The following is a 25354-nucleotide window of genomic DNA, read 5'->3' as shown; positions in this document are numbered from 1 at the left end:
ATTTAATTAGTATCTAGTACCCAACAAAGCCCTTAATGATATTGGTTGAGTATAATCAGATCACACCTCAGGCTGGGATTTCCAGAAAGTAGGTTGTCAGGGTCAGCAAGAAACCATGAAGACTTACCAAAATCCCTTTTCCTCCAGTTACTTCTCATCCTTGTAGGTCCTGAAATCATAATGCAGATTTATCTGACCTGCAGAGAGGTTTCTGCTCTTCTGTCCAGGAAAACACCCTGGAGCTGCATTCAGCGCCTCCTGCTGCAGTGGCCTTGCCCTGTCCTGTGCTCCTCTGCTGCCCGCCTGTGCTGGCTCTGCTCTGACAGAGTCGGGAACTGGGCCCATCGGCTGGCTGTTTTCGTCTCCTGCCGGCCCGGTCTAATAGATACTTTTGGGTCTCGTAGACCAAACAGCTGGTGGACTCAGGAAAATTCAGGCAACTGTTTAACAAACTTTAAACAATTGATGTGGTGACAAGTTCCAAACTGCTTTGTGGTCTCAAATTTGATACTGAGCTAGCTGTATTTTTCTTTACAAAGGCAAAACCATTGTGGCCTATGAAGATGTAAGGGCTCTTGGAAGGTGTGAAGTAGACCTCAACAGTTATTTCACGGCAACACGAAACTAGTGCTTACCAAACATTTGTGAAAACGCTGAGTATGAAATGTATGAACACACTATTGGAGAAGAAAAATACCATAACATTAAATTGAGAAAGCTAGTAATTTATCATTACATGTCACTTTTAGAGACTCCACTATATTTGACAATATATTTTCTGAGGTTCTGTTGAAGATGATTTAATGTATTGCTTGGTTAAGTCAACCTACTGTAAGGCAAGGATTTACAGATCAGTCAGGGGTTTGGAAGGAAAAGATGGGCAGAAGCCCCAGATGCTTTGATGAGAGACGTGGCAATTAGTATTTTGGCATGTCACATAACTTGAAATGATCTGGCAACTGAGCAACAGAGTTGCCACTTGAATTAGCACACTCACACAGCAGCAGAAAAACAACCTTCCATTTGATTCTTACTGAGATTTATTGTTTTTTAATAATGCCACTTTTCAGAAGTATAGTCATGTGCTCACTTAGACAGGCTGACAAAGTGAAAACTTGTACGTGATGCAAAGTACCCTTTGGGCCATAGATTAAGACACAGATAGTGCAGTGACAAGTCATCAGATGCCCGCGGCAGACAACAAGTCCCAGCCTCCCCTCCCTGCGATGTTGCACCATAGAACCCACAGTGGATGTCTGGGCCAGACACAGAACACAGATGGCTACCAACTGACATGAAAAGTAAATTTTATTAAACATGTTTACATACATGAGTTGGAAGTTCATTTAAAAGCACAGGGAAGTGTTAAGACAAGTGGTCAAAATAGAAAGATACTACCCAATTATAATTAGTTGGTTGTTGGCCACTAAGACAGAACGGAATCTAGTAGAAGTGCACCAATGCTTCAGTTCTTCCTGCTCAGCACGGTGAAGAGTGGTCAGTCTGTGCCCTGTGCAATGATGGGCAGGTAATTCTGGCATGTGTAAATAAGGATAAAGAATTCACTTGGTGCAGGCAGTATGTCTATGGATTAAAACCTAGTGTGTACACAGTGTCTACATGTGTTACAGCCCCACAGTAGGAATCTACACCAAAATATGTATTAGAAGGAATTTGGTCCATACTACATCACGTTTTCCAGAGGGTAAAAAATAAAGTCCATCTATAGACATTTCACCACAGGCTCACAGATTGAGCCTGGCGAAAACCTGCAAAATGTCTATAACAAAAATGGATGGCTTAGATTTCTTGGTTATTTCAGTATAGTAATTAACGAGCAAACTGTACAAGTACATGCAACATACAAGCGAGCCTATGTGGAACTAACATACATTATTAAATAACCTTTTGTTTCTTTTCTTTTTCGTTTTTTATTTTTTTTACAAAACGTGCATGCAGCTTTGAACAGTTCCAAGTCATGCTGCTCTATCTGTGTAATCACAAAAGGCGGACGACTCGTAAAAGGAGGGCGAACATGTCAATGCACCTGCAGAGTCTGCAGTAGGTAACACGGGTACAGAATGTCACAAGGGAAATTCAAGGCCAAGAAAAACTCAGATGAAGAAAATGCAAATTGAAATTTGACTTTGTTTTATTCCCATCCCCCCCAGAAAGGTAAGATACTTTGCATTAAAAAATCAAGCTTTGTGCTTGCATCAATCTCAAAGAAATGTAAACTGAAATTTGATAAAAAACATTAGTTTAGTGCAGAATATTTCAACTGGAATTTCCAGTGGAATATTGAACAGCTCATACCATGCTCTTTCCAGGGCAGATGGGTGTGTCTACACGGAGACATGGCCGAGAAGCCTGGGCATAGCTGAGAGTGTCTTAGGCTCCAATCCATGTGTAGTCACCATTGTGGGAAGTCAAAAGTGTGGTCCACACACATGAGCATATACTTTTGATTAACATCAGGAAGTAAAAGGCATTACAAGGAGTGTTTCCAAAGTACGATTATGCAGTCAGTTTTAGATCTCAGCATGAGTTGCAGATTGACTTCCTCAAAAGTCTCCCATGCAAAACAACGGAAAACACAAATTAATGTTTTAGAATGCAAACAGATACACTCTTCCTTAAAAAAGGGAGTCTGTGATGATTTGTTTTGGAAAATAACTTTTTGTTTTCCGGGTTTGACACATAAGACTTTGAAGAATGGTAGAATGAAAGCCCTTCCCGGGCCTCGCCGTGTCTAGGTGTCGAGCACTTGGGGCAGGTGCTGCAGAGACTGCTTCAGCCCTTTTTTTGGTGCTTTTGGAAAAAGAAAGGAAGGGTCTCTGTCAGCATCACGAGGCCTGTCATGCCACAGCCAAAAACCAGTGAAAATAACAGACCCAGGAAAAAATAAAACAAAACAAATCCCAAACCAACAAACGACACACAGAGAGACAAAACACAAACGAACAAAACTTCTTACATGATGGGGAAATAACACTGCCTGTGGCCTGTGTAGGAACATGTAAAACACAACTTTCACAGAGTGAGAGTTTCCAGTTCATCCTGTTTGCTGTGTGTGTGTGTGTGTGTGTGTATGCAAATTTGAAGTTTCCTCTTTTTCTGTTTGGTAGAAGCATCAGTGACTCTCACTAGCACGTTGGCTCCTACTGCAATTTCATAGACTGCCTTGTTCTGTCATACGAAGCTGGGATTGAAACAACTACTGGGACACATTACTGAAAAACTACTACAGGCAAAACACAAGTTGATTGTCTCCAACAATGCTTTTGATCATGAAATATCTGGTTCAAATTATTATCTTGAAAGGTAGAGTTTTATTGGAATGACTCTGGTATGAGTTCACTATGACCGAATGCAGGGAGGCCCAGTTGAACTTTCCAGAGATGATTGGGAAGCCCGGCGGGTTAGGGGAGTGAGTGTGGGATCCACCAGTGATGATGGCGGGAACAATTTGTACCATCCAATTACCATACTGGACAGGTCAAGTTCTTCCAACAAGATTTGAGCCACTCCCATAAAGCATTTATGGTCCATTCTGCCATAGTCTCCCCAGACAATCACCTGTAGAGACAGAGAATTACAATAAAACTTGAACTTCTCTCTCTTTTATGTTAGAAGAGTTGAAACTAACTATTCTGTAAAAGTGGGCCAGTCAGTGAAGGAGAGGAAGTGAATATAACCATCACCACAGAAGAGGACCAGATAAGAAAATCCTAACATTAAGGTGCTCAAAAAGACACTCCATAATAATTTTTAGATTTGATGGAATGCAAATAATGTTTCCCTGGTCAATGAGGGGTATTACATATATAAACCATGTTTAAGAATTAATACAGAGCCCTCGCTGGTGATGCTCAGTGGATTGAGTGCCTGCCTGTGAACCAAAGGGTCATTGGTTGCATTCCCAGTCAGGGCACATGCCTGGGTTGTGGGCCAGGTCCTCAGTTGGGAGCACCTGAGAGGCAACCACGCATTGATGTTCCTCTCTCTCTCTCTCTTTCTCCCTCCCTTCCCCTCTCTAAAAATAAATAAATAAAATCTAAAAAAAATTAATAGAGAAGTTTATTTATCAATAAATTCAACACCTTCTTTAGTAACCACTATCTAGTAAGAAATGCACAGGGTGATGGACAAGAATTAAAATTCGTGTAAGCTAAGAGGGCAAAACAGTCTAACTCTGTGTACAATGGAGTGCATGCATGATGAAGTATGTATATAGAGTGAGAATATTCATTAGATTTCTTTTACATTATGGACTTGTTAGTGAAGGGGCAGTTTGAACATAATTGTAAGCTATGTTTTGTGAGAACTTGCCTGCCAATTTTGGTTTGATCATATGACTAACACATCAGTGAGCTCACTCACACTCTGGGTCAGTACCTGTTGGGGCCAGGCAAGCTCCATCACACTGCCTCCCGTCTCCATGTCCCAGTCAGCAACCGATCTCGTTTGCCTGCTTTATACAGGCGGGGGTGGAGAATCTTGCCTTTTCAATTTACAGAGTACCTCTGCCTAATCATCTGACTGCTGTGGTCCAGAGACACCATCTTTAAGATGGAGATGGTGATATTTATTGCACACAGTGGTTACAACTTTAAAAGGTGTAATGCATGGAAGCACTTAATGATGCGCCTGACGCTCAACCAGTCCTGAATATTTGCTGGTCCCTGTGCACTTCTGCTTTCCTCTCTTTTCCTCCTTTCTGCATCCCATGTCTGGCACATAATAATGCTCAATAAACTATTATTAGCATCATTTGCCTTGATATCTATCTATCATCTACCATCATCATCATTACCATCTATCAAGAAGGGGCAAGGGGTGTAAATTAGGGCCAGACTAGAGGACAGGGTAGAGAAAAGGAAGAAAAGAAGGGAGAGACAAAGTAAAAATTTTGTTTTCCATTAAATCCCATTAAACTACAGTAGGGGATTTTAACATCCCACTGTCAAAAATGGATAAAACCCTATATATTTTAATGTAATACATTACTGTGCTGTAAATCAACGAGTTGTTATTCTCTCCACTCAGGGATGTCATACCACATTTCTCCCTACTGAACTCCATTCTCTTCCTGTGTGACCACCTCTTCAGTGTTCACATGCACAGTGTGGGCTTGCAATGTAAAACGTTACGAAACTATTACTGACCTGAAGAACTTTACCCTGTGGACTTTCATCAAAAACCAGGGACTGCTGATACAAAGGATCAAGGGTTTTCCGTGCAATTCTGGTCTTCTTCTTAGCTATACAGGCCCCGTTTTCCAAAAGATACACTTTGACGTATGGAGCTAAAAGGTAGTATTAACATATAAGACATCAGTCCTTTACGTAAAATTGATTTTATTTGAGGATGCCTCATTAGAGATTTAGAGATGCCTATTGAAAGTTTTCAATTGACTATTTAAATCACTGGAAATTTCCAGTGCTTCATAAATTCTACTTCTTAACTCCCATGTGTTACTATTACCGCCATTTTCCTCCTTTCAGATAAATGTAGGTAAAGTCATCTTAAGACTTTGACTTACTTGGTGTATAGCTGGAGTAACAATTCAGGTTTATATCTTAAAGCTCATTGTTTCCTTTTATTATTAGAATTAATTTTTTTCTTTTGCATTTGTAACTGTATAAAAACTGATATGAAGTAAGAAACAATCATAACTAAACATTTCTTAATATGACAATATTATTCCTAATACTTTCAACAGAATAATTGTGCAAAGATTCATTTTTACAGAATCAAAGATCACAGAAAAGCTGCCTTTTTAATCAATTAGATGATAAAAGACAGAGCATAATTCCAGTGCAGCAAATGTTTTGAGTTTTTTGCCTACGCAGGGTTTTCTCATCCAAGCATCTCTCCTTACCAGGTGTTGATTTGGAACCAGGCTTTTGCGTGAGGCTTCGGGCTCTGATAACTTCAACTTCTAACTGGCCCTTTTTATCCTCCATTCCAATTTGTATATCGCCTACAAGTGGACAGGAAGCAAAGGGTTTCAGCTTCTTTGCAATTGCGTGCAGTTAAAAAATAGAGGCCTGTAACAGGCTCCAAATTATGATCTTTATGGTCCTGACAAACACTAATATACAGTGCTCTCCAAGCACACTCTACCTGCCTTCTAATCAGGTTTTGAAGTGTTTCTCTTAATTTTTCTGGTACTAAGCTATCTTAAGAGCAGCCCATATTATTTTATAAATTGCTTTATGACTGTAATACTGAAATACTCAAGTGATTCTTATACTCTAATAAGATTTCTTTTTTTTTTTGGTTTGTCTTTACCCTTTCTTTTTTTTTATTTTAATCATTGTTCAAGTACAATTTTCTCCCCCCTACTCCCATTCCAGCTCACCCACCCAACCCTCCCCCCCTCCCCCCATTACCCCCCATCCCTAGTTTTTGTCCATGTGTCCTCCAAATTTGTTCCTGTAAACCCTACCCATTGCCCCCTGAAATTCCCTCTTCTCTCCCCTCTGGTCACTGTCAGACTATCCCCTATTTCAGTGTCTTTGGTTATCTTTTGCTAGTTTTTTTGTTTTGTTGTTTAGATTCCTGTTAAAGGTGATATCATGTGGTATTTGTCTTTCACTGCCTGGCTTGTTTCGCTTAGCATAATGCTTTCCAGCTCCATCCATGCTGTTGCAAAGGGTAGGAGCTCCTTCTTTCTTTCTGCTGCATAGAATTCCATTGTGTAAATGTACCATAGTTTTTTGATCCATTCATTTACTGATGGGCATCTAGGTTGCTTCCAGCACCTAGCTATTGTAAATTGTGCTGCTATGAACATCGGGGTGCAAATGTTCTTTTGTATTGGTGTTTCAGTGTTCTTAGGATATAGTCCCAGCAGTGGAATTGCAGGGTCAAAAGGCAGATCCATTTTTAGTTTTCTGAGGAAGTTCCATACTGCTTTCCATAGTGGTTGTCCCAGTCTGCAGTCCCACCAACAGTGCACTAGGGACCCCCTTTCTCCACAGTCTCTCCAACACTTGTTGTTTGTTGCTTTGTTTATGATGGCCATTCTGACTGGCGTGAAGTGGTATCTCATTGTGGTTTTAATCTGCATCTCTCTGATAGCTAGCGATATTGAGCATCGTTTCATGTGTCTTTGGATTTTCTGTATGTCCTCCTTGGAGAAGTGTCTGTTCAAGTCCTTTGCCCATTTTTTAATTGGGTTACTTGTCTTCTTAGAGTGGGGTCGTGTAAGTTCTTTATATATTTTGGAGATTAAACCCTTGTCTGAGGTATCATTGGCAAATATGTTTTCCCATACAGTTGGTTCTCTTTTTATTTTGACACTGTTTTCTTTAGCTGTGCAAAAGCTTTTAATTTTGATGAGGTCCCATTTGTTTATTCTTTCCTTTATGTCCCTTGCTCTAGGAGACATGTCAGTAAAAAAGTTTCTGCGTGAAATATCTGAGATTTTCCTACCTACGTTCTCTTCTAGGACTTTAATGGTGTCACGTTTTATATTTAAGTCTTTTATCCACCTTGAATCTATTTTTGTATAAGGCTCAAGTTTCATTTTTTTGCACGTAGCTGTCCAGTTCTCCCAACACCATTTGTTGAAGAGGCTATTTTTATTCCATTTTATGTTGCTGCTTTCTTTGTCAAATATTAATTGACCGTAGAGGCTTGGGTTTATTTCTGGGCTCTCTGTTCTGTTCCATTGGTCCATGTGCCTGTTTTTATGCCAGTACCAGGCAGTTTTGATTACAGTGGCCTTGTAGTATAGTTTAGTGTCAGGTATTGTGATCCCTCCTACTTTACTCTTCTTTCTCAAAATTGCAGCAGCTATTCGGGGTCGTTTATGGTTCCATATAAATTGTTGAAGTGTTTGTTCTATGTCTGTGAAATATGCCATTGGTACTTTAATAGGAATTGCATTGAATGTGTAAATTGCTTTTGGTAGTATGGACATTTTGATGATATTAATTCTTCCAATCCATGAACACGGTATATGTTTCCATTTGTTTGTGTCTTCCTTGATTTCTCTCCTCAGTGTTATGTAGTTTTCTGAATACAGGTCTTTTACCTCTTTGGTTAGGTTTATTCCTAGGTATTTTATTTTTCTTTTTGCTATTTCAAATGGGATTAAGATTTCTGATATCATCTATTATATAATACTTCTTAATAAGATTATGTACTTCTTAATAAGAATTACTTCTTAAATAAAAATATTTAACATTTTATTAATATTAGCATTATATTAAAATATATTAATTTTAATAAACATTAATTTTTATTAATATTTTATAAATACTTAATAAAAACATAATTTATCTATATTTCTATCTGGAGAAACCACCATTAATATTTCAGTGAATATCCTAGTAATGTCATAAGTACTTTCCTCTTTCCCAACCTTCTTCCCATCCTTCTTAACTATCTGTCTAGCTGTTATGACCACATATCCTCAGTTTATTGGTTGTATGGACCACTAAATAGGCATGTAATCACCTATTTAACCACATCCCTGTTGATGGAAATACAATGATCTACACTGTTGCTATTATAAACAGCACTACCATGAATAACTTTATAAAGAATTTTTGCACGTGGTCAATTATTTCTTGAGCATAAATTCCCAGATTTTTAATTACTGAATCTAATTGAATGGGCATTTGAAAAGCCCATGCACATTCACAAATATCCTTTAGAAAGGCTGTGCCAATTTTCACTGTTACCAGAAATATTACAGCCCACTAATGGTGGAATTAGCAACACATCTGATTGTTGCCGACCTGAGGGTTAAAAAGTTGTCATTTGCATTTCCTTGATTATTAGGAAGGCTGAACACATTTCTAAGTGTTTTTAATTTGTATTCCTTCTCTTGTGTCTTGCCTGTCATGTCCTCTACCCATGTTTAATAAGATTCTCTTTTTCTGATGGATGTGATGCTTTGTCTCTGAACATGTTACATGCAATTATGCCTATGTTATTTTCAGTTAGTTCAGTCATCTCTAATTTTCAGTTGTGAATTCTCTTTATTTGTCAGGTCAGTTGATCAACTTTCTAGTTCTGGGTTGTTCATTAGTTTTATAATTCTGTTTTAGATCTCAGCTCTTGGAGGTCTCTTGGTCTTTTTGTTTCTGTTTTAATCACATATACACATTGTTTAATGAGTCAAACTTTTCTATAAGACTTCCTTATTAGTATAAAAGATTCCTATTCTCTCTGTCAACTTCTTGGCTCCCAACAGTCACTACTTTCAAAATTTTCAAAATTTTTATCTGATTTATTTTTTACTTTTTGACATTTGCCCTTACATCTCTAAATACTATTCTTACAATATTATATATTTTTGTTTCAGATATTATTACTGACTCTCCCCTATCATCCCCACCACATACTGGGCCCTGTCACCCTTCTCCCCCAGCATCAATATTTGTATTATTATGATCAGCTAACATTATTTCTAGCTGAGCAAACTGGAATACTGGGATTAGTACTTCCAATTTCTTGAACAGCTCACCCTCTTCCCTACACTTAGGAAGTGCCTTTTAAGAAAGTATTCACTTATGTTTTTATGTACATATCCCTAATTCAACTCCTTACTCTGTCCTAGTTGTCTACCTCTTCCATGAAATCAAACATATTAGGCATTCTACAGATTTTATCTTACAAAATCTGACCTGCTCCAATTTGGACAAATTGCTTTGAAAGCTTGCTGTGGCTGTTATCTCCAAGTTTTCCTTCACTACCCATCATTTCTCAAGTGCTGAAGCATTTATTTACTGGATCTCATCTTCTCATTTTGGTTCACAATTTTTAAAGTTCACTTTATTCATTTTGTGGCAGTATATCCTCCAATAGCTTTCTAAGCAATACTGGGTGTGAAGGAAATGTTTGAGACTTTCCTATCTGAGCTTTTATTTATTCTAGCCTTAAACTTACTTGAAAATTTGGCTGGCTATGGCACTCTATACTGGAAATCAATTGTTATTCAGAATTTTGAAGGCAATGCTCAGAAGTCTTCTAGCTTCCAGCATTATTGAGGAGTCCAATGAACATCTGATTTCAATAGTTTTGTGTAGAATTATCCTCTCAGGAAACCTGGAGGATGTTCTATTAATTTCCGGTGCTGTGGAATTCCATGATGACGTGTCTCTGTGTCGACCCGTTTTCATGCGGCTTTCCTGAGTACCACACGGGTCCTTTCAGACTGGAATCTCACGTTCTTCAGCAAATACCTAGTGCACAGGCTACACCTCGTTAGTCCCTTTGTTAGCTTTCCTTTTACTTCATTCAGGGTGCATTGTGCCAGCAGACATTTTCAGTTTATCTGGCTTTGGTTTGATCCTTTGGAAATTCTTCCCACACCAAGAGTACAGAAACATTACCTGAAGTGTTTTTCAGTATTCTCCCATATCCTTCTCCACCGCTTATTTCTCTTTACAATTTAGTCAAAATATTATTTTTTAAAGTTTTGAAGTAGGAAGGCAATTTCATTACTTTATATAATTAAACATTTACGCCAGCCTCCTTTACTGAATAATCCTTCCTTTTTTCCATGCTGTGAAACACTACCCTTTACCTTACATTTGGATCCATTGTAGGCACTCTACCTTACAGGGGGTTTCTGATCATTCAAAGATGCAGGACTAACTTTATTCATTTTGTGTAGTGTCTCCAGTTAGAGACACTAATTTCTATATTAGAAATTAGAATAGTCATTTGAAACTAACAACACCCTAACTGAAATGTTACTTTTCATTTACTTTCAATTTCAATGACCTTATCATCCAGGAAGTATCAGTTTTGCTGTAGAAAACATGAGTCTTACCCATTGCAGGGGTGGCCAGGGTTTGGCGGCCGACAAGCTGGGCGGGTCCCAGTCCATCGAGAAAATCACTGAACTGACTGTCTGCTCCCAGTCGCACTCCAGGAAATATTAAGCTATTAGCAAAAGGACATGAATCAAAACATGAGCACTCCTAGAATTCTTTTCATTAGTTTCCACTTGACTACTGATTTTGACCATGAATTATAAATACCATTTAGACAATCGGTTCACTTACTGACTGCACTTGCCTCTGAACCAAGGACACATATGAGTGAGGTTCAGCGTTGATGGAGAGAAGACCTCAACTCTCCAATTAAAAGCTGATGGTCTATCAGAGAGCTCAGCTATAGTTTTTAATATATTACATTTTCTAGACACTTACAAATAAAAACCCCTACGTAAATATATCACTGACATAAAATGTAAGATGAGAATTTTTACATCATGAAATTTACATAATTGTTCATAAACATTAACAACGATAAACTTAAAAAATGCCTAATAATATGTTAAATAAATATTATAGCACAGTACATATTCTTATTTACTAATTAAGATGTTTTAATTTATTCATCTTATTTACATTTTTATATTATCTGAGATTTTTATTTAGTTCAAATGGAAATACACATATTGATTAAAATATGTGTATTTCTTACTCCATCATGACTGCCTGAGTTTGCTGGGCTAGAAGCTTCACCTCAGTAGTTATTATATTCTTCTTGTTTATTGGTGTGTCCTGTGAGGACCACGTTTGTAAAGTAGCTGTATTTCAATGAGTATTTTCTGAATAAGCAGATGCCCACAGGGATTTACTGTTTCCAACATGCTTCCACACTTACTATTTCCTCACAATCAAGGGAATTGGGGCATATATTATTACCCCTTCCAAAGGCTATGCAAATAAATCTTCATGAGGTTATTAGTCTTATCCATGGTGGAGGTATATATTATTTGACTTGTTAATTTTTATATCAAAAAATGATGTCTCCAGTCTTGTACTTGCACATTGTTCTTATAATATTTCATCAAATATTGATATTTTTCATCAAGTTTATCTCCATAACTTTTACTCCTACTGATTCTTGTTCTTAGCTATCTCTGGCTAGGAGTGTGCATCACAAATCACTTGATCAAATAAATGAATTTACTCATTTTAGATGGGGAACCCATATCATAAATATTAACTTGGTATAATTTTATTTCATTTTCTAAACAAAATAGAAAAAAGTCCAGTAAAGTACAATAAAATAAATCACTAATATGATTGGTAAATGAGATATTTAAATGGTAATAAATGGAAAATTATAAAGAATTTGTACATGGTCAATCCCCAAGTCACCCACTGCAGAATAATAATTACTAGTTTATAAGATTTATCACCTCAGTTAAGGTTCAGTTTTATCGGAAAAATTCTCAAGCATAGGAAAATTCAGGTTCTGTATAAAAATCTATATGAAATATTAAAAAACAAACCATATAAGCAAAACAAAATTCTAATTACATTTTTAAATTAATTAACTTAAGAATCAACTAAAACTCTTTAGTCAAAAAAATTAATGAGGAAGGTAGATTCTACTCTTTTATCATAAGGTGAAAATGAGTTAGTGATATTTTATAAACAAGAAAATGTAAGTTGCTATTATGAGAGTGTTAGACTTATAACTTAGGGCCCAAAATAGTTTGGAAAAAAGTAGGAATATGGAAAATTGGCTCCTCACTTCTAAATTTTAATTCAGACTTTGGTAACCAGGCCAGACAATGAATAGCCCATATGAAAGCATCCATTAAATGTGACATATACATCCATTAATGGACTATTCTGAGCACTTCTGGATGGTAGAGATCAGTTTATTTATGTTAACCAACATTTCATCATTCCTGTGACAGTTCTGAGTGACCGGGTAGGTGTGGAGGTATGTCTGTGACCCACTTGTTGAATAAAGAAGCTGCACACTAGCCTTTGGTGGCTCTGTTATTTTACCTGTGACTACAAGCCCGTGGTTCTAAGGCCAGACAGACGTGCCATGTCACTTACTTGCCCTCGGAGCTGTAACTGTTGATGCTGCCGTCTGTGGACTCGCGGCTTGGCTGCCTCACCATCTTCCTCATTTCGGCCGCCATTCCTGTTTCTGTGCTTCTCTGTATGGTACTTTTTAACTTCTTGTGGCCGGACTCTGGCAGGAGAGAGGGAAAGAAACTCAAGTTCTGTTGAGACAGTTTCCTGAATATTGACTCTGCAAATACAACAGTCAATTATGCACATAGTTAAACGTTTACTCAGAAAAATAATGTCTAAAAGAATAATCTGATTGATAAAATCGTTTGGCCTGTGTGCTTTGGCCAAGAGGGGTGGCAGCAACAGTAGACCATTGCTCCAATTCCAGAGGCTGCCTGACTCTCCGTGGGGCCAAAAGGAACTCATTGCATTATTGCAGCTGAGGTTGGGAACTTCAGTGAAAAACTGATCTGGCACTGAACTGCTATGTGGAAGGATAATGCTGGACAACCTAACTGGGAATGCTGCAAATGTGTGGGAGCAGACCTCAGTGTGTGCGTTCTCTCCTTTAAAGGAGAAGAGGCACTTGGAACCAGGCATGAAAAATACCAGTCTTGGTACTGCCACATATCAGCATGCCTCATGAAGAGAAACTTCAATACTTAATGTTTCTCACAGCACTTTAACATACATACATAATCCCATTTAATGGCATGTATGTTACCTAGGTGGGTAGAATAGATATTATCTTAAGTCCAAAGCTTCAAACTTATCCCATGGTCTTTTGACTCTATATGCACTATGAACTTATACTGGCTGATCATTTTCTTGATAAACTCTAAGTTCAGAGCAACCACCCTGAGCCCCATTGAAATGTGTTAACCAGCATTCTATTCATAGCACTAAATGCAATTCTAAAGCATTTATTTGATTAGAGCAGTATCAAAGGGTTAGAAAAACTATTAGGCTTAATATCTGCCATGTTTTTTCCATCTCTATGATATATCAGCATTTGTGGTTTTATTTCAATTTTTCATAAAGTATTACTTAATATCCATTAATAATATATGAGAAATGCTCTATATACATAAGTATATGAGAGGGGACCCCCCCCAAAATCCAGAATCATTTTCTGGAGGGCAGGCCTCTTGTAGTACAGGGTTTCCCACCCAGGTGAGTGTTCTAGGAACCTATCTGTATCAGTGTGCCAGCTGGCATCATTGTGAGAGGCTGCATTCAGCTTCAGTGACCTTTTGTTTGAAGACAACTCATTTGTTTGTTTCATGATGGGTGATTTGAGTGCACCTACCCACACTGTGCTGATTGTTCAGCAGTTTTTGACCAAAAATGACAAGATCCCCATCCCCCACCTCCTGATACACCCTATCTCACTTCAAGCAACTTTTTTTGTTTGCCTGGATGAAAAACATCCTCAAAAGGAAATGTTTTGCCAATGTGCAAGAGGTGAAACAAAAAATGGCAGAAACATGTAAAGGCATCAAAATCAACAAGTTCACAAACTGTTCTGAGCAGTGGAAAAAAATGTCTCAATAGGTGTACTGCATCAAATGGCGAGCACTTTGAAGTGACTGAAGTTTAAACATGATAATACACAATTTTTTTAAATAAATTCTGTTTTTGGGTCCCCCCTCATATACGTACAGTACATATACAGTATACAAATACACACACAAACTTTTCAATTCTCATAAAAATCTGTGAAGCAGGTGCCTAAAACAGTTAAATAAACCATAGGAAAGACTGTTTTCTTCTGCTTTTACATCATTACAACCCTTTTGTAAATTGTCTGAAAGAGGGTCTAAATTGGTTATGCAATAGTGACCCCACTCAGAATACTCTCTACAGAACAGCCATGGTGATTCCTTAAAAACACGTATGAATATGATACTTCTTTGCTCAAACGGTTATGATGGTTTATCATCAGAGCTAAAAGGAAACCCAAAATTGTTACGGCGGCCTGTGAAACGCCACAGGAGACCCATGCTATCTCTCAGATCTCACCCTCCAGCCCTCACCCCATGTGACCACTGCTGTCCAGTCACACTGCACCTTGAATTTCCTTGTACACGCCAAGCACATGGCTTCAGGCCCTGTGTCCCTACTGGCTATCCCTTCTGATTCTCTCGCCTTGCTCCCCCATTTAATTCAGGTCTCCATTCCAATGCCACCTCCACGGAGAGGCTTTTTCCAACCTTTATCAATCTTGGTCCTCTCACCAGGCTTTATACTTCTTCATAGTATTGCTCCCCCTGCCATGAAACCTGTTTGCTTGTTGTCTGTTTCTCCAGTTAGAACTTATTTCTAGGAGGACAAGGACATAGGAATATTGCTCACTGTTATCCCCACTATATAGAACAGTGGTGTAAACTCAGTAACAGGATCACACCACAAACATGCCCACGTTTATTCTTTTTAATGATTGCACTGTTCCATTGCATGGTTATTTGGTGTCATAATTAAGCCATCTCCTTACTGATGAGCATTTGAGATGTTTTCAGTTGTTAAAGAAAAGTTTTTATAAATTTCCAGAAGTTGAAATGCTAGTGAAAGGGTAGGGGATATGTTTAATCGTAGTATCTTTTTCTAAGTTGTTCCTCATAGACATTGTAGCAATTTGTCCTCCTCCCAACATTCACACTGATGAATGGGTAGGGTAGGGACCCATTTACCAATGGAAGGAACAGGAATTTTCTACACTCTCTCTTTCTGGTCTTTGTCTTGCCCATTTGAGTTGTAAATGTGTAATGTGTACACTTAACAAAGGCAGGGGCTTCATTTATGGCCATTCTGAGTGCTATTAATTTTTGGTACATACAAGGTCTGTCTGGAAAAAGTCCAGTCACTATTAATATAATGAGAATGGTTTGTGAGACATCATATAACCTGGCAGCCAAGGAGAGTGGACTGGAATGTGCATAGGTAAACAATGATGACTTCACTGTACTAGTCAGTGGAGGCAGTAGATGCTGCTGAGTAAGCATGTGTGGTTGTCACATTCAAAATGATGGTGAGTAGAGGAACAAATCTGCATCAAATTTTGCATTAAGCTTGAGCATTTCTCCACAGAAATATTCAGATGACTCAGAAGGGCACAACTATGGGCAACTGGTGATTGGCAGCTTCATCATGACAACATGCCTGCTCATGCATCACGTCTTATACAAGATATTTTGGTGAAACATCAAATTATTCAGGTGACTCAGCCCCCTACAGCCCAGATTTGGTGCCCTGTGACTTCTGGCTTCTCCTAAAACTAAGATCACCTTTGAAAGGGAAGAGATTTCAGACTGTTGGTGAGATCCAGGAAAATACAATGGAGTAGCTGATGGCAATTGGGAGAACTGTGTGAGGTCCCAAGGTGCCTACTTTGAAGGGGACTGAGGTGTCATTGTCCTATGTACAATGTTTCTTGTATCTTCTTCAATAAATGCATTTTTCATATTACATGGCTGGATTCCTTCTGGGCAGACCTCGTACATATTTATCTACTGTGAGTCACTGTGGCAGAGCAGCATGTCATTCATGCACACATACTGGCCAGGTCCCACTTGGGTAGGGACAAGCCCCAAGGGTTTGTTACCGATGTGAGCCAAGAAGAACTGTGACAGTGGAGCCGGGGGGAACAACACATTCCCTGAGGATCGTGGCTAGAAAAAATGTGGGCAAGTTTTAAATCTTTTAAATGATGAGGTGATGGTGGAAACTGGAGGAGAAACAGTTAAGAGAGTTGGCAATAAGGAGGTTCAGGTCAGAGTGTGCGCTCATTCCATTTGTCCTCCAGCCAGGCAGCCAGCCAGTACTTACTACGGCCTTGATGTGTGTCACACATTGTGCTAGGTGTCAGGGATACAGTGATAAACCACACATTTCTTGTTATCCTGGAGCTTATGTTCTAGTGTGCATGTACACAAGAAATACAATGAACAAATAAACAAATAATATGACCAGTGGCAAGTGCAATGGAAAAAAAAAAAGGCAGGATAAGGGGGCTAGAGAGTGATGGGGTGAGAGCAGCGGTGGGCTATTGAGGAAGAGTCAGGATCTCCTTGAACACTGGGATGGAGGAAGCACGAAGCCCTGGGGAACGGGAAGTCCCACCCACTGAGGAGTGAGACCCGGTGAGTGCAGTGGGGGGCTGCCACAGGGGCAGGGAGGGGCTTGTTCTCTGTCAGCAGCACACAGAGCTCCAGGCATCTCCTGCAGTCTTCTCAGTGTCCAGCCGACCCTGGCCCCGAGGCCTCGGGGCTCTGTGCACACCTGGCGGTCCTGGGGTCCGGAGAGGGTGGCTGTCAAGACTTGGTTTCTCTGCATTTACCAACACAGGTTTCACATGGTTGTCATCCATCACATATTTGTTCAATTAATGAAAAGAGAAAATTTTAAAGTGAAGAATCCATTCATTTGTTTTTTAAATTGTAATATCAAGTTTTCTTAAAGAAGGTTATATCTATATGGTGTCCCAAAAATTTTAGAGCAGTTTTAAACCTTTATAGTTTTTAAAATATAAACACTACATATTTTTTAAAAATCAATTGAGAGGTTGGTTATTAAACTTCCTTCTAGACTTTTTAAAAAAATTGTTATTTTATTACAGTTGTGCCAAATTTCCCTGGTTGCTCTCCCCTGCCCTGCCTATCCCCATTCCCACTCCCATGGTCAGTCCCTGCCCTGCTGTCCATGTCCATGGGTCATTCATACCTGTTCTTTAATGAGGTCCTTCCCTTCTTTCCACCCTAGTCCCCCTACCTCTGGTCACTGCCAGTTTGTACTTATTTAATTTTGTGAATTTGAATTATACATTTTTAATTTTAAAGTTTTTGTTTTCGTCCTTCCAAAGGTGGTAAACATGGACCAATTTACCTCTTACCTTACTCATGTTAATAATACTCAATGCAATGAGCTTTGAAGAACAAAACAGTTTTAGGACGTCCCAGGTAAAAGCTGAGTAAGTAGTTCCAGCTATGAATCTATCTTATTTAAATTCATAAGGGCTCTAATATTACTTAGGATGAACAGGTTGGAAGGAACGCTGTTTTGGAGATGTGGCAACTAAACTTGGCAAAGCGTACTTCATGCACCACGTATGTTTCAGCACTCACACTGGGCCACACGCTGTGGACACGGCAATGAACACAGCAGATGGAAGTCCCTGCCTGGGTGGAGCTTCCATTCTAGTGAACACACGGCTTGCTCCGCCTCCCCTCAGTCGGCTGTGTTAGAGCCCGACTTTCTGAATCTCAGTCTTGTGATCATTCTACTGATGTTTAGGAAAACACATAATATGATCTTATTTATTTTACAGATATAACAATGGTTTAGCTACACAGATAGTTTCATGTATAAGTTCTCATATGGGCTTATAAATTCATGTGTAACCTTTGTTAAAAACCACATATATTCTGTACAAGTACAAATGTATATAATCACTTTAACTGTCTCTCTGCATATACTATAATATAGCATACATGTTACATACACATATTATTTTTAATATTATTACATTAAACCACTAACTATTAGAAAATGCTATTATACTTAACAGTACTACCATTATTTAATAATTGTTTGTATCCATGAAAGAATCATTAACGCGATAAAAACATGAACTCTATTATCAAATTTTGAAATACAATCTTTGACTAAAATGCTGCCCCAAGTATTATACAAGTAACAAAATGATTAGAAAATTAGTATCTTTTAATATTCTACGTTTACAAACAAATAAAATTTAGTAAAATCCATAATATTTGTGGGTAAACTCACAGAACTCTCTCATCTCCCAAGGTGTCATATTTACATACGTACTTGTACTCTCTTTTCATATTTAGAGATGTGTGTTACATTTAGGAACACCCTGCTGACTTATTAATTCATTCTGTAAATACTCATTAAGCACCAAGCACCTATAATCTAGTAGGCATCATTCTAGGTGTTACAGCTACAGTAGTAATAAGATAGGATAGTACATATGATAAACAACTAAAATGAGTAAGTTAACATGATAATTTTAGATATTTGTAATCATGATAAAAAAAAAAAAAGCCGAAGAGACTGTCTTGGTAGAGTGAGTTACTTTTGATCATCTGGGCAGGGAAGGTCACTTCTGAGAATGTAAAAAAGGAGCCAGACCCGCAAAAATCTAAAAGGATGGATGTTCCAGGCAGAAGAAGTGCAAGACCCTGAGGAATGGCTGTCCTTCCTTGGCCTTTCTGAGAAAGCTATGCAAGGATGGCATCAGGTGGACAAGGAGAAGACGGAGCAGAAGAGGCTGAAGGCCCTGGTGGTACAGACCTGCTGGTAAGCAGCCTGGATTTTTCATTGAGTGTGATGGGAAGCCACAAGGAAGGGTCATGATCCAATCTACATTTTTGAAGGACTCTTCTAGTTATTGTATGGAGAAGGAATGTTAGGAACTAGGAGTGAAAGCAGGGGGAAGATTTGGAGAGTTACCTTCCTACCTAAGAAGAGATAAATGGTGGCTTAGGTCAGGGAAGCAGCAGTGCGATAAGGGAGGAGGATGGGCATTGATGAAATGTTGGAGGAGCTTACAGTATTTTCTCTACTAGATAGTAGTTCCAAAAAAAATTAGAGGAAATCAGTGACTTTTAGGGTTTTAGTTAAGACAAATAGTTGAATGATCGTGTCAGTTTCTGAGAAGGGAACTCTCTGGTGGTAGTGGGTATTGTGAGTTCTCTTTCTCGTCTGAGGTGGTTCCTAAACAGCCATGCATAAGTAAGAGCCATGATGGATAGGCCAGCACCAGAAACAGGTAGGCAGACAGATGGATGGGAGGTACTGGTATGCAGATGGCATTAAAATCGGTGGCACTAAATACAATGGGGAGGACACAGAAATAGAGAAAAAAGGAGTAAGCAGAATGGAGCCTAGGTTAGTTCCATAGTCAGAGGTCCAGAAGAAAATCAAGATCGATAAGAAGTCTACAAAGATGTTTAAGGTGTGGTGAAAGATAGGTAAGTGTCATGGTACAGAAATCAAAAAAATGCAAGTGTTTCAAGAAGGTAAAAAAAGTTAACTTCTACTTAGAATTTTAGTAAGGAACAGACATAGGAGAGATGACCGTGCAGCAGCAGGAGTGGGGGCCCAGGAGGAACCGCGGCTCGGAAGAGAGAATGAGAGATGTGTAAGTAGAAACATTTCCTGTGACTATTTTGAAAAGGATTGTTGTGATGAAAAGATAGTATTTGGAAAGTCACATAGGATTGGAGGACGTTGTTTATTTTTTAAAGGTGTATGATACAATATTAGAGCTTGTTTCCATGCAGACAGAAATGAGTACAGGCAAAGGGAAAAACACCACATTCTTGGGTCTACTATTATTGGTTGGAGAGGTATATAATGTCCAATAAGTCATCTTTCTTTTTTATCTTTTAAAATAATTGTTTATGCAATTATCATTGTTCCTGCTTTTTCTCCCCTTCCCCACCTCCAACCAGCCCCGCTCACTCCCTCCCATCAGTCAATCCCCGTATCGTTGTTTGTGTCAGTGGGTCATGCATGCATGTTCTTTGGTTATCTCTTCACCACCTTTCATCCAGTCCCCTCTTAGTCCCTCTGGACACCATCAGTCTGTTCTATATATTTATTCTGATGTTTCTATTCTGTTTGTTAGTTTATTATGTTCATTAGATTCCACATGTAAGTGAGATCATATGGTATTTGTTTTTCACTGACTGGCTTATTTCACTTAGCACAATATTCTCCAGGCCCATCTATGCTGCTGCAAAATGTAAGAGTTTCTTCTTTTTTACTGCTGCATCATATAAATGTACCAGTTTTTTATCCACTCATCTGCTGATGGGCACTTAGGCTGTTTCCGGGTCTTGGCTATTACAGTGCTGCTGTGAACAAGGGGAGGTGCATATATTTTTTTGAATTGGTGTTTTGTATTCGGGATCTTAGGATATATTATTCTCAGAAGTGGAATTGCTGGATCAAAAGGGAGTTCCTCTTTTAATTTTTTGAGGATACTCTATATTGTTTTCCACAATAAATCATATTTTGATCAAAGCAGTCTCTAATGCCAAGTGAAGTCAATTCCATCAATTGATTGGAAAAAAATCAATTAAAAATCACCTAATTGATTAAACAATCCAGGTCCAAAAGAGAAATGCAGTAATGACCTATTAACTCACAAAGAAAACTATAGAGTAAGTTTAATTTTTCGGTTATCCTGAAAACAACAACTGAGATCAGTGATAAAATTTTTTATAGGTACAGTGACAAAATTCAGTTATTTTTACAAAGAAAAGTGTGGTAAATATGAAGTGTTTTTTGTTCATTCATTCCTTAGTTACCTATTCAGCAAACTTTCTGGGTGCTTTGGACGCTGTGCTGTACATGGGAGTGTGGGAAGGGAAGGGGCCCTGAGCCAGCCATGTCATGGGCTAGCTGGAGAAACTAAGTACAAGTTCAGTTGTAGTAGATTTAGTGTAGCACAACAGAGGATCTATTTTATACGTATTTAGCTTTAGGTATTTATTACATGTAAATTCAATAATATGGAGTGAGGAAGGGAAGGGAAGAGAGAGGGTGATTTACACAGTGTGTGAGTCTGCAGCTTGCTATGCCACTAAACAGTATGAACCTGGTGAGATCAGGAGGTGAGAAATACAAATCTTCTCTTCTTTTACTTTGTTTCATTTTCTAAAGATAAATGTGGTGTTTACGGTGATTTCTAAAACAAGCTGCATAAAACACAAACCAACTATTTTATCTGGTGTTCAAACAAAGAAGCAGCAATCTAGTCAAACCGATAGTATTAAACTTACTGAGAAACTCTGAATTGGTATCCAAGGGATTTTCCAAGGGAATTATAACTCTATGCAGATGGTGAAGGGGGATTTGTATTTCAGGCCAAGACAGCAGCATGCTTAAAGGTCCTGAGGTGATAAACATCGAGGCCCCTTGAGCTAACCACACATCCAGAATAACCAGTGTTGAGTGAAAGGTGAACAAAGACGTGAGACCTGGAAGCTAGAGAAGCAAGCGAGGCAGGGGCCACACAGGAGTTTTGTCCAGTGCTCTCAAGGTATGCGATTACATAGCACTGGGTGGCTTTTGTATGATTATTAATCTATCCCTAATGATCTCATGGTCTTGGTCTGCTTGGTCAATATTAGCCAGATAAAGTTGTGTATAATTTGTAGTATATATAGTATGATACAGTAGTATTATTGTAGATCTCTACTACTCATTCTTTAAGGGAAAATGTCCATCTGTTCTGTGTTAATGTCAGATGCTTCTAGTGCAGTACTAACCAGATAGCTGGAAATGTTTATTAGGCCGCCTGTCCTCACAGTGCTACAGTATTTTTAAATAAACAAACAAAAATGCTCCTTTTGCATTTGCCAAGGTTTTTGAATAGACTTCATGCCAAGCCCAAAAAGTACAACTTGTAAAAATGTCACAGGTCTAAAGGTTATTTTTAGAAACCTGTGTGATGGTTCTTTGGCTTTTATAGTTTTCCCTCATCTATTTTTCAGGTTAACCCCATGAGCCATTAACTCTACAATGGCCCTTTCCTCTTCCTATTTGCCAAAGAGATTTAGAATAAAAGAAATATAGTGGTCAAGAAGCTAAAAATAGTATCATTCAGAATATTTTCTGAGAGATGGACGGAATAGATTCCCTTAATGATATGCTCAGAATACTTCAAACCATTTCCAGTGATGCAATAATCCTCTCCCATAATCCAAAAGAGGCAAAATGTTTTCTTTTGCCACCATGAACTTTAAGTCCTCTACAGATGCAAGTTTAGAAAAGAGATTCATCTGTGCTGAACAATGACCTTTATTTTTTCAGCCCTTCTGTGGCTGATAGTTATTCTCCGGTAAGACACCTGGTATTATTATGAGTGACTGTAATACCGACCTGTCATATCTGTTTAGTTCACTCAATCACAGTTGATCATTTCAGCAAAACATCTGCTAATATGACATCAATTTTCCTCTTGCCCAGAGGGTGGAAATGTAAGCAATAGCAAGTTCAAGATGGTCTTTTAAATAATCTGCATGTTAAACTTAACAAGGCCACCAAAAAAATTTAAGTGAAGAGGCTTATGGTCACTGAAACCTCCCACCTGTGCTGTACCATTTTGGCCAACGTAAAAGGAAGAGGGGGCATTCAAATGCTGAACTTCTCACTGTTGCAAATTATTTGATGCTACAGCCTCAATGTGTCCAGGTAGGTCCGTGATGGACTGAATTTTGTCCTCCCAAATTCATAGGTTGAAGTCCTAACCCCCAGTACCTCAGAACACAAATATTTGGAGATAGGGCCTTTAAAGAGGTGATTAAGTTAAACAAAGGCTGCTGGGGAGCCCCTAATCATCTCTAACTGGAGCCCTTACAGGAAGAGGTCATCAGGACACATAGAGAGACCACTGTTGAAGAGGCAGCCAGACAGACATCTGCAAACCTAGAATAAGGCCTCTGAGGAAGCCACACCCACCCACCTCTCCATCTGGAACTTCCCACCTCCGAAACTGTGAGGACACAAGTATGAATTTCTGTTGTCCACCCATCCGGTCTGTAGGTTTATTTATTTACCTTTTTAATGTCAGCTCAAGCAAAGTTAATATATCTAGGGAGTAAGATACTGTTATTTTAACACTTTAAAGTTACCTTATTTAATAAATGTGATGGTGTAAATGTAATTTAAAGCGTCTAAAGATAAAAGAATCATCTATGATTCAGTTTGAGGGTGACACTGAGCCCCAAACACTAGGGTGGACACGTGTCAGGTCTTCTTTATTAAAGAGGGGTCTGAGGTGTTAGATGAATAGAGCCAAGTAATTTATGAACAACTCTTTGACGTTCAAAACTATAAGGTCTCAGATTTATTTGCTAGGAATAATTTATCACATTTAGATGAAATCTGTTTTATTTACTCTTGTTTTGGGTTTAAATTAACATTTTAAATAAAGCTGGATTTCATTTATTCAGTATAAACCTAGAATATCTCCTTATAATTTTCCATCCTGACTGTAAAAATAATACAATACTTCAGGCTGAAACCTAGAAAGAAGCAAATGTTTTATGGTATGTTTCATGTTTTCTTTTTAAAATTTTTGTTTAAACTCAAGATTAAACCCCTCTTTAGGGAATCTTTCCTCCTATCCAGTTTCAAAAGGCAGCCTAATACTCCATGTGGTGGGCGGACGGAAGTGGTTTGGGGGGCAGCTCTGGAACCTGGATGTCTGGGTTCCAGGGTGGGCCAGCTCTACGCTCAACTGCTTATCAGTTCCATGTCTGCAGGCAGCTTCCTTAGCCCCTCGTGCCTCACTCTCTGCATCTATGGATGGGGGAGGGGACGGTAATACCTTGTTCTTAGGATTTTTCTGAGTAGCAAATGAGACAATCCATGTAAAGCACTCAGCACAGTGTCTAGCACTCATATCATCTGTTGTTACACAATGAGATCTCAAAGTATTTTGCATGAATGAGATCTCTAGGTTGAAAGGTACTAATTCCCCTTGCTCTACTCAAAGCACATCTTTCTGTGCCTCATATTTAACTAAACATGCCATTCAGAATGGAGCACAATGAAGCTGCAACGTGTCACAGAGACTACTCACGCCCCCAGTGTCCATTCTTACCCTTCTCTGTTGGAGAACTTCTGTCATTCTTCCGGCAAAGGACTGAACACGTTTCCCCTTTCTTCTCCCCTCCCGATGGCACAGCACGGGGTCAGGACAGTGACGCTGCAGCGGCTGCTTTGGGCCTCAGGATGGGAGCAGGTGATGCTGGCAGAGCCTGTGGCCCTGACCGGAGGGAGCCATTATCCCAGCCCCAGAATGGACTGTCCACCTGGACTATTATGTGACAATCTTCATGAAGCCACTATGTCCAGGAGTGTCTTGTCACAGCAGCCTGTCCTATGTCATAGTACATAGTATTCTAAATAAAGCCCAGCGTGAATTTAAAAAATAAAATAGTAGCTTTGTGAAGAGTACTCTCTATTCTTATCTTTAGATCCGAGATTTAGGTTATTAAATTGGTTCTCTATAGTAGTTTCATACTTAAAAGAATAGGTCCCTCTTCTAACAACAGAGTTAGTGGAAACTCTTCTTCCCTATGAAGTCTCAGAGAATGCAGGATTAGAGGGACAGAATCCAGAAATAAAGAGAGTTCATTAAATGTCGTCATTGTATAAGGTGCCCTGCAGGGTACAATGAACCAGGTATCCCTCCCTAGCAGCCAATATTCTGAAACGAACATGGATGCATGGCGTTCCGATTACAGAGCAGCAGTGATCACTCTGCTCTGGTGGTTACGGGTGGGAATGCGAGTCTGAGATCGCAAAGGAAATGAGTGCGACTTTTTTCTGTACTCTGTGAAACAGCGTAGGTTCTCTGTGCCTCTCACCACATCCCTGGAAACAAATTAGATGGGTTCTAATCAAAACTGAAATGATCTGATTTGAAATACGAACTATGTGGCAATAAGAAATTCTTTGAAGAGACTCAACAGGGCAACTTAAAGAGACAGGCAGGGATCTGGAAACAAAAGTGCAGC

The 25354-nt window shown here is 38.9% G+C and overlaps 1 protein-coding gene across 49 annotated transcripts in view; it reads right to left on the bottom strand.

The window, feature by feature from the left end:
- Positions 1-1290: 1290 nt before the first annotated feature.
- The window catches only part of RIMS1 (regulating synaptic membrane exocytosis 1), a 420732-nt gene continuing 396668 nt past the window's right edge, over positions 1291-25354 (bottom strand). For all 49 annotated transcript variants that reach the window (XM_036024352.1, XM_036024323.1, XM_036024326.1 and 46 more), the window contains 5 exons: positions 12837-12975; positions 10799-10911; positions 5885-5986; positions 5169-5308; positions 1291-3579 (listed from right to left, as the gene is read on the bottom strand). In XM_036024352.1, the coding sequence (XP_035880245.1) occupies positions 3361-3579; positions 5169-5308; positions 5885-5986; positions 10799-10911; positions 12837-12975 (713 nt within the window). In that variant the 3' untranslated portion in view covers positions 1291-3360. The remainder of the gene's footprint in view (positions 3580-5168; positions 5309-5884; positions 5987-10798; positions 10912-12836; positions 12976-25354) is intronic.

The sequence above is a fragment of the Phyllostomus discolor genome, chromosome 4 (genome assembly GCF_004126475.2).
Source record: "Phyllostomus discolor isolate MPI-MPIP mPhyDis1 chromosome 4, mPhyDis1.pri.v3, whole genome shotgun sequence".
NCBI classification, from domain to species: Eukaryota; Metazoa; Chordata; class Mammalia; order Chiroptera; family Phyllostomidae; genus Phyllostomus; species Phyllostomus discolor.
The sequence above is the reverse complement of the archived record's forward strand: the minus strand, read 5'-3'. Positions and strand labels throughout refer to the sequence as shown.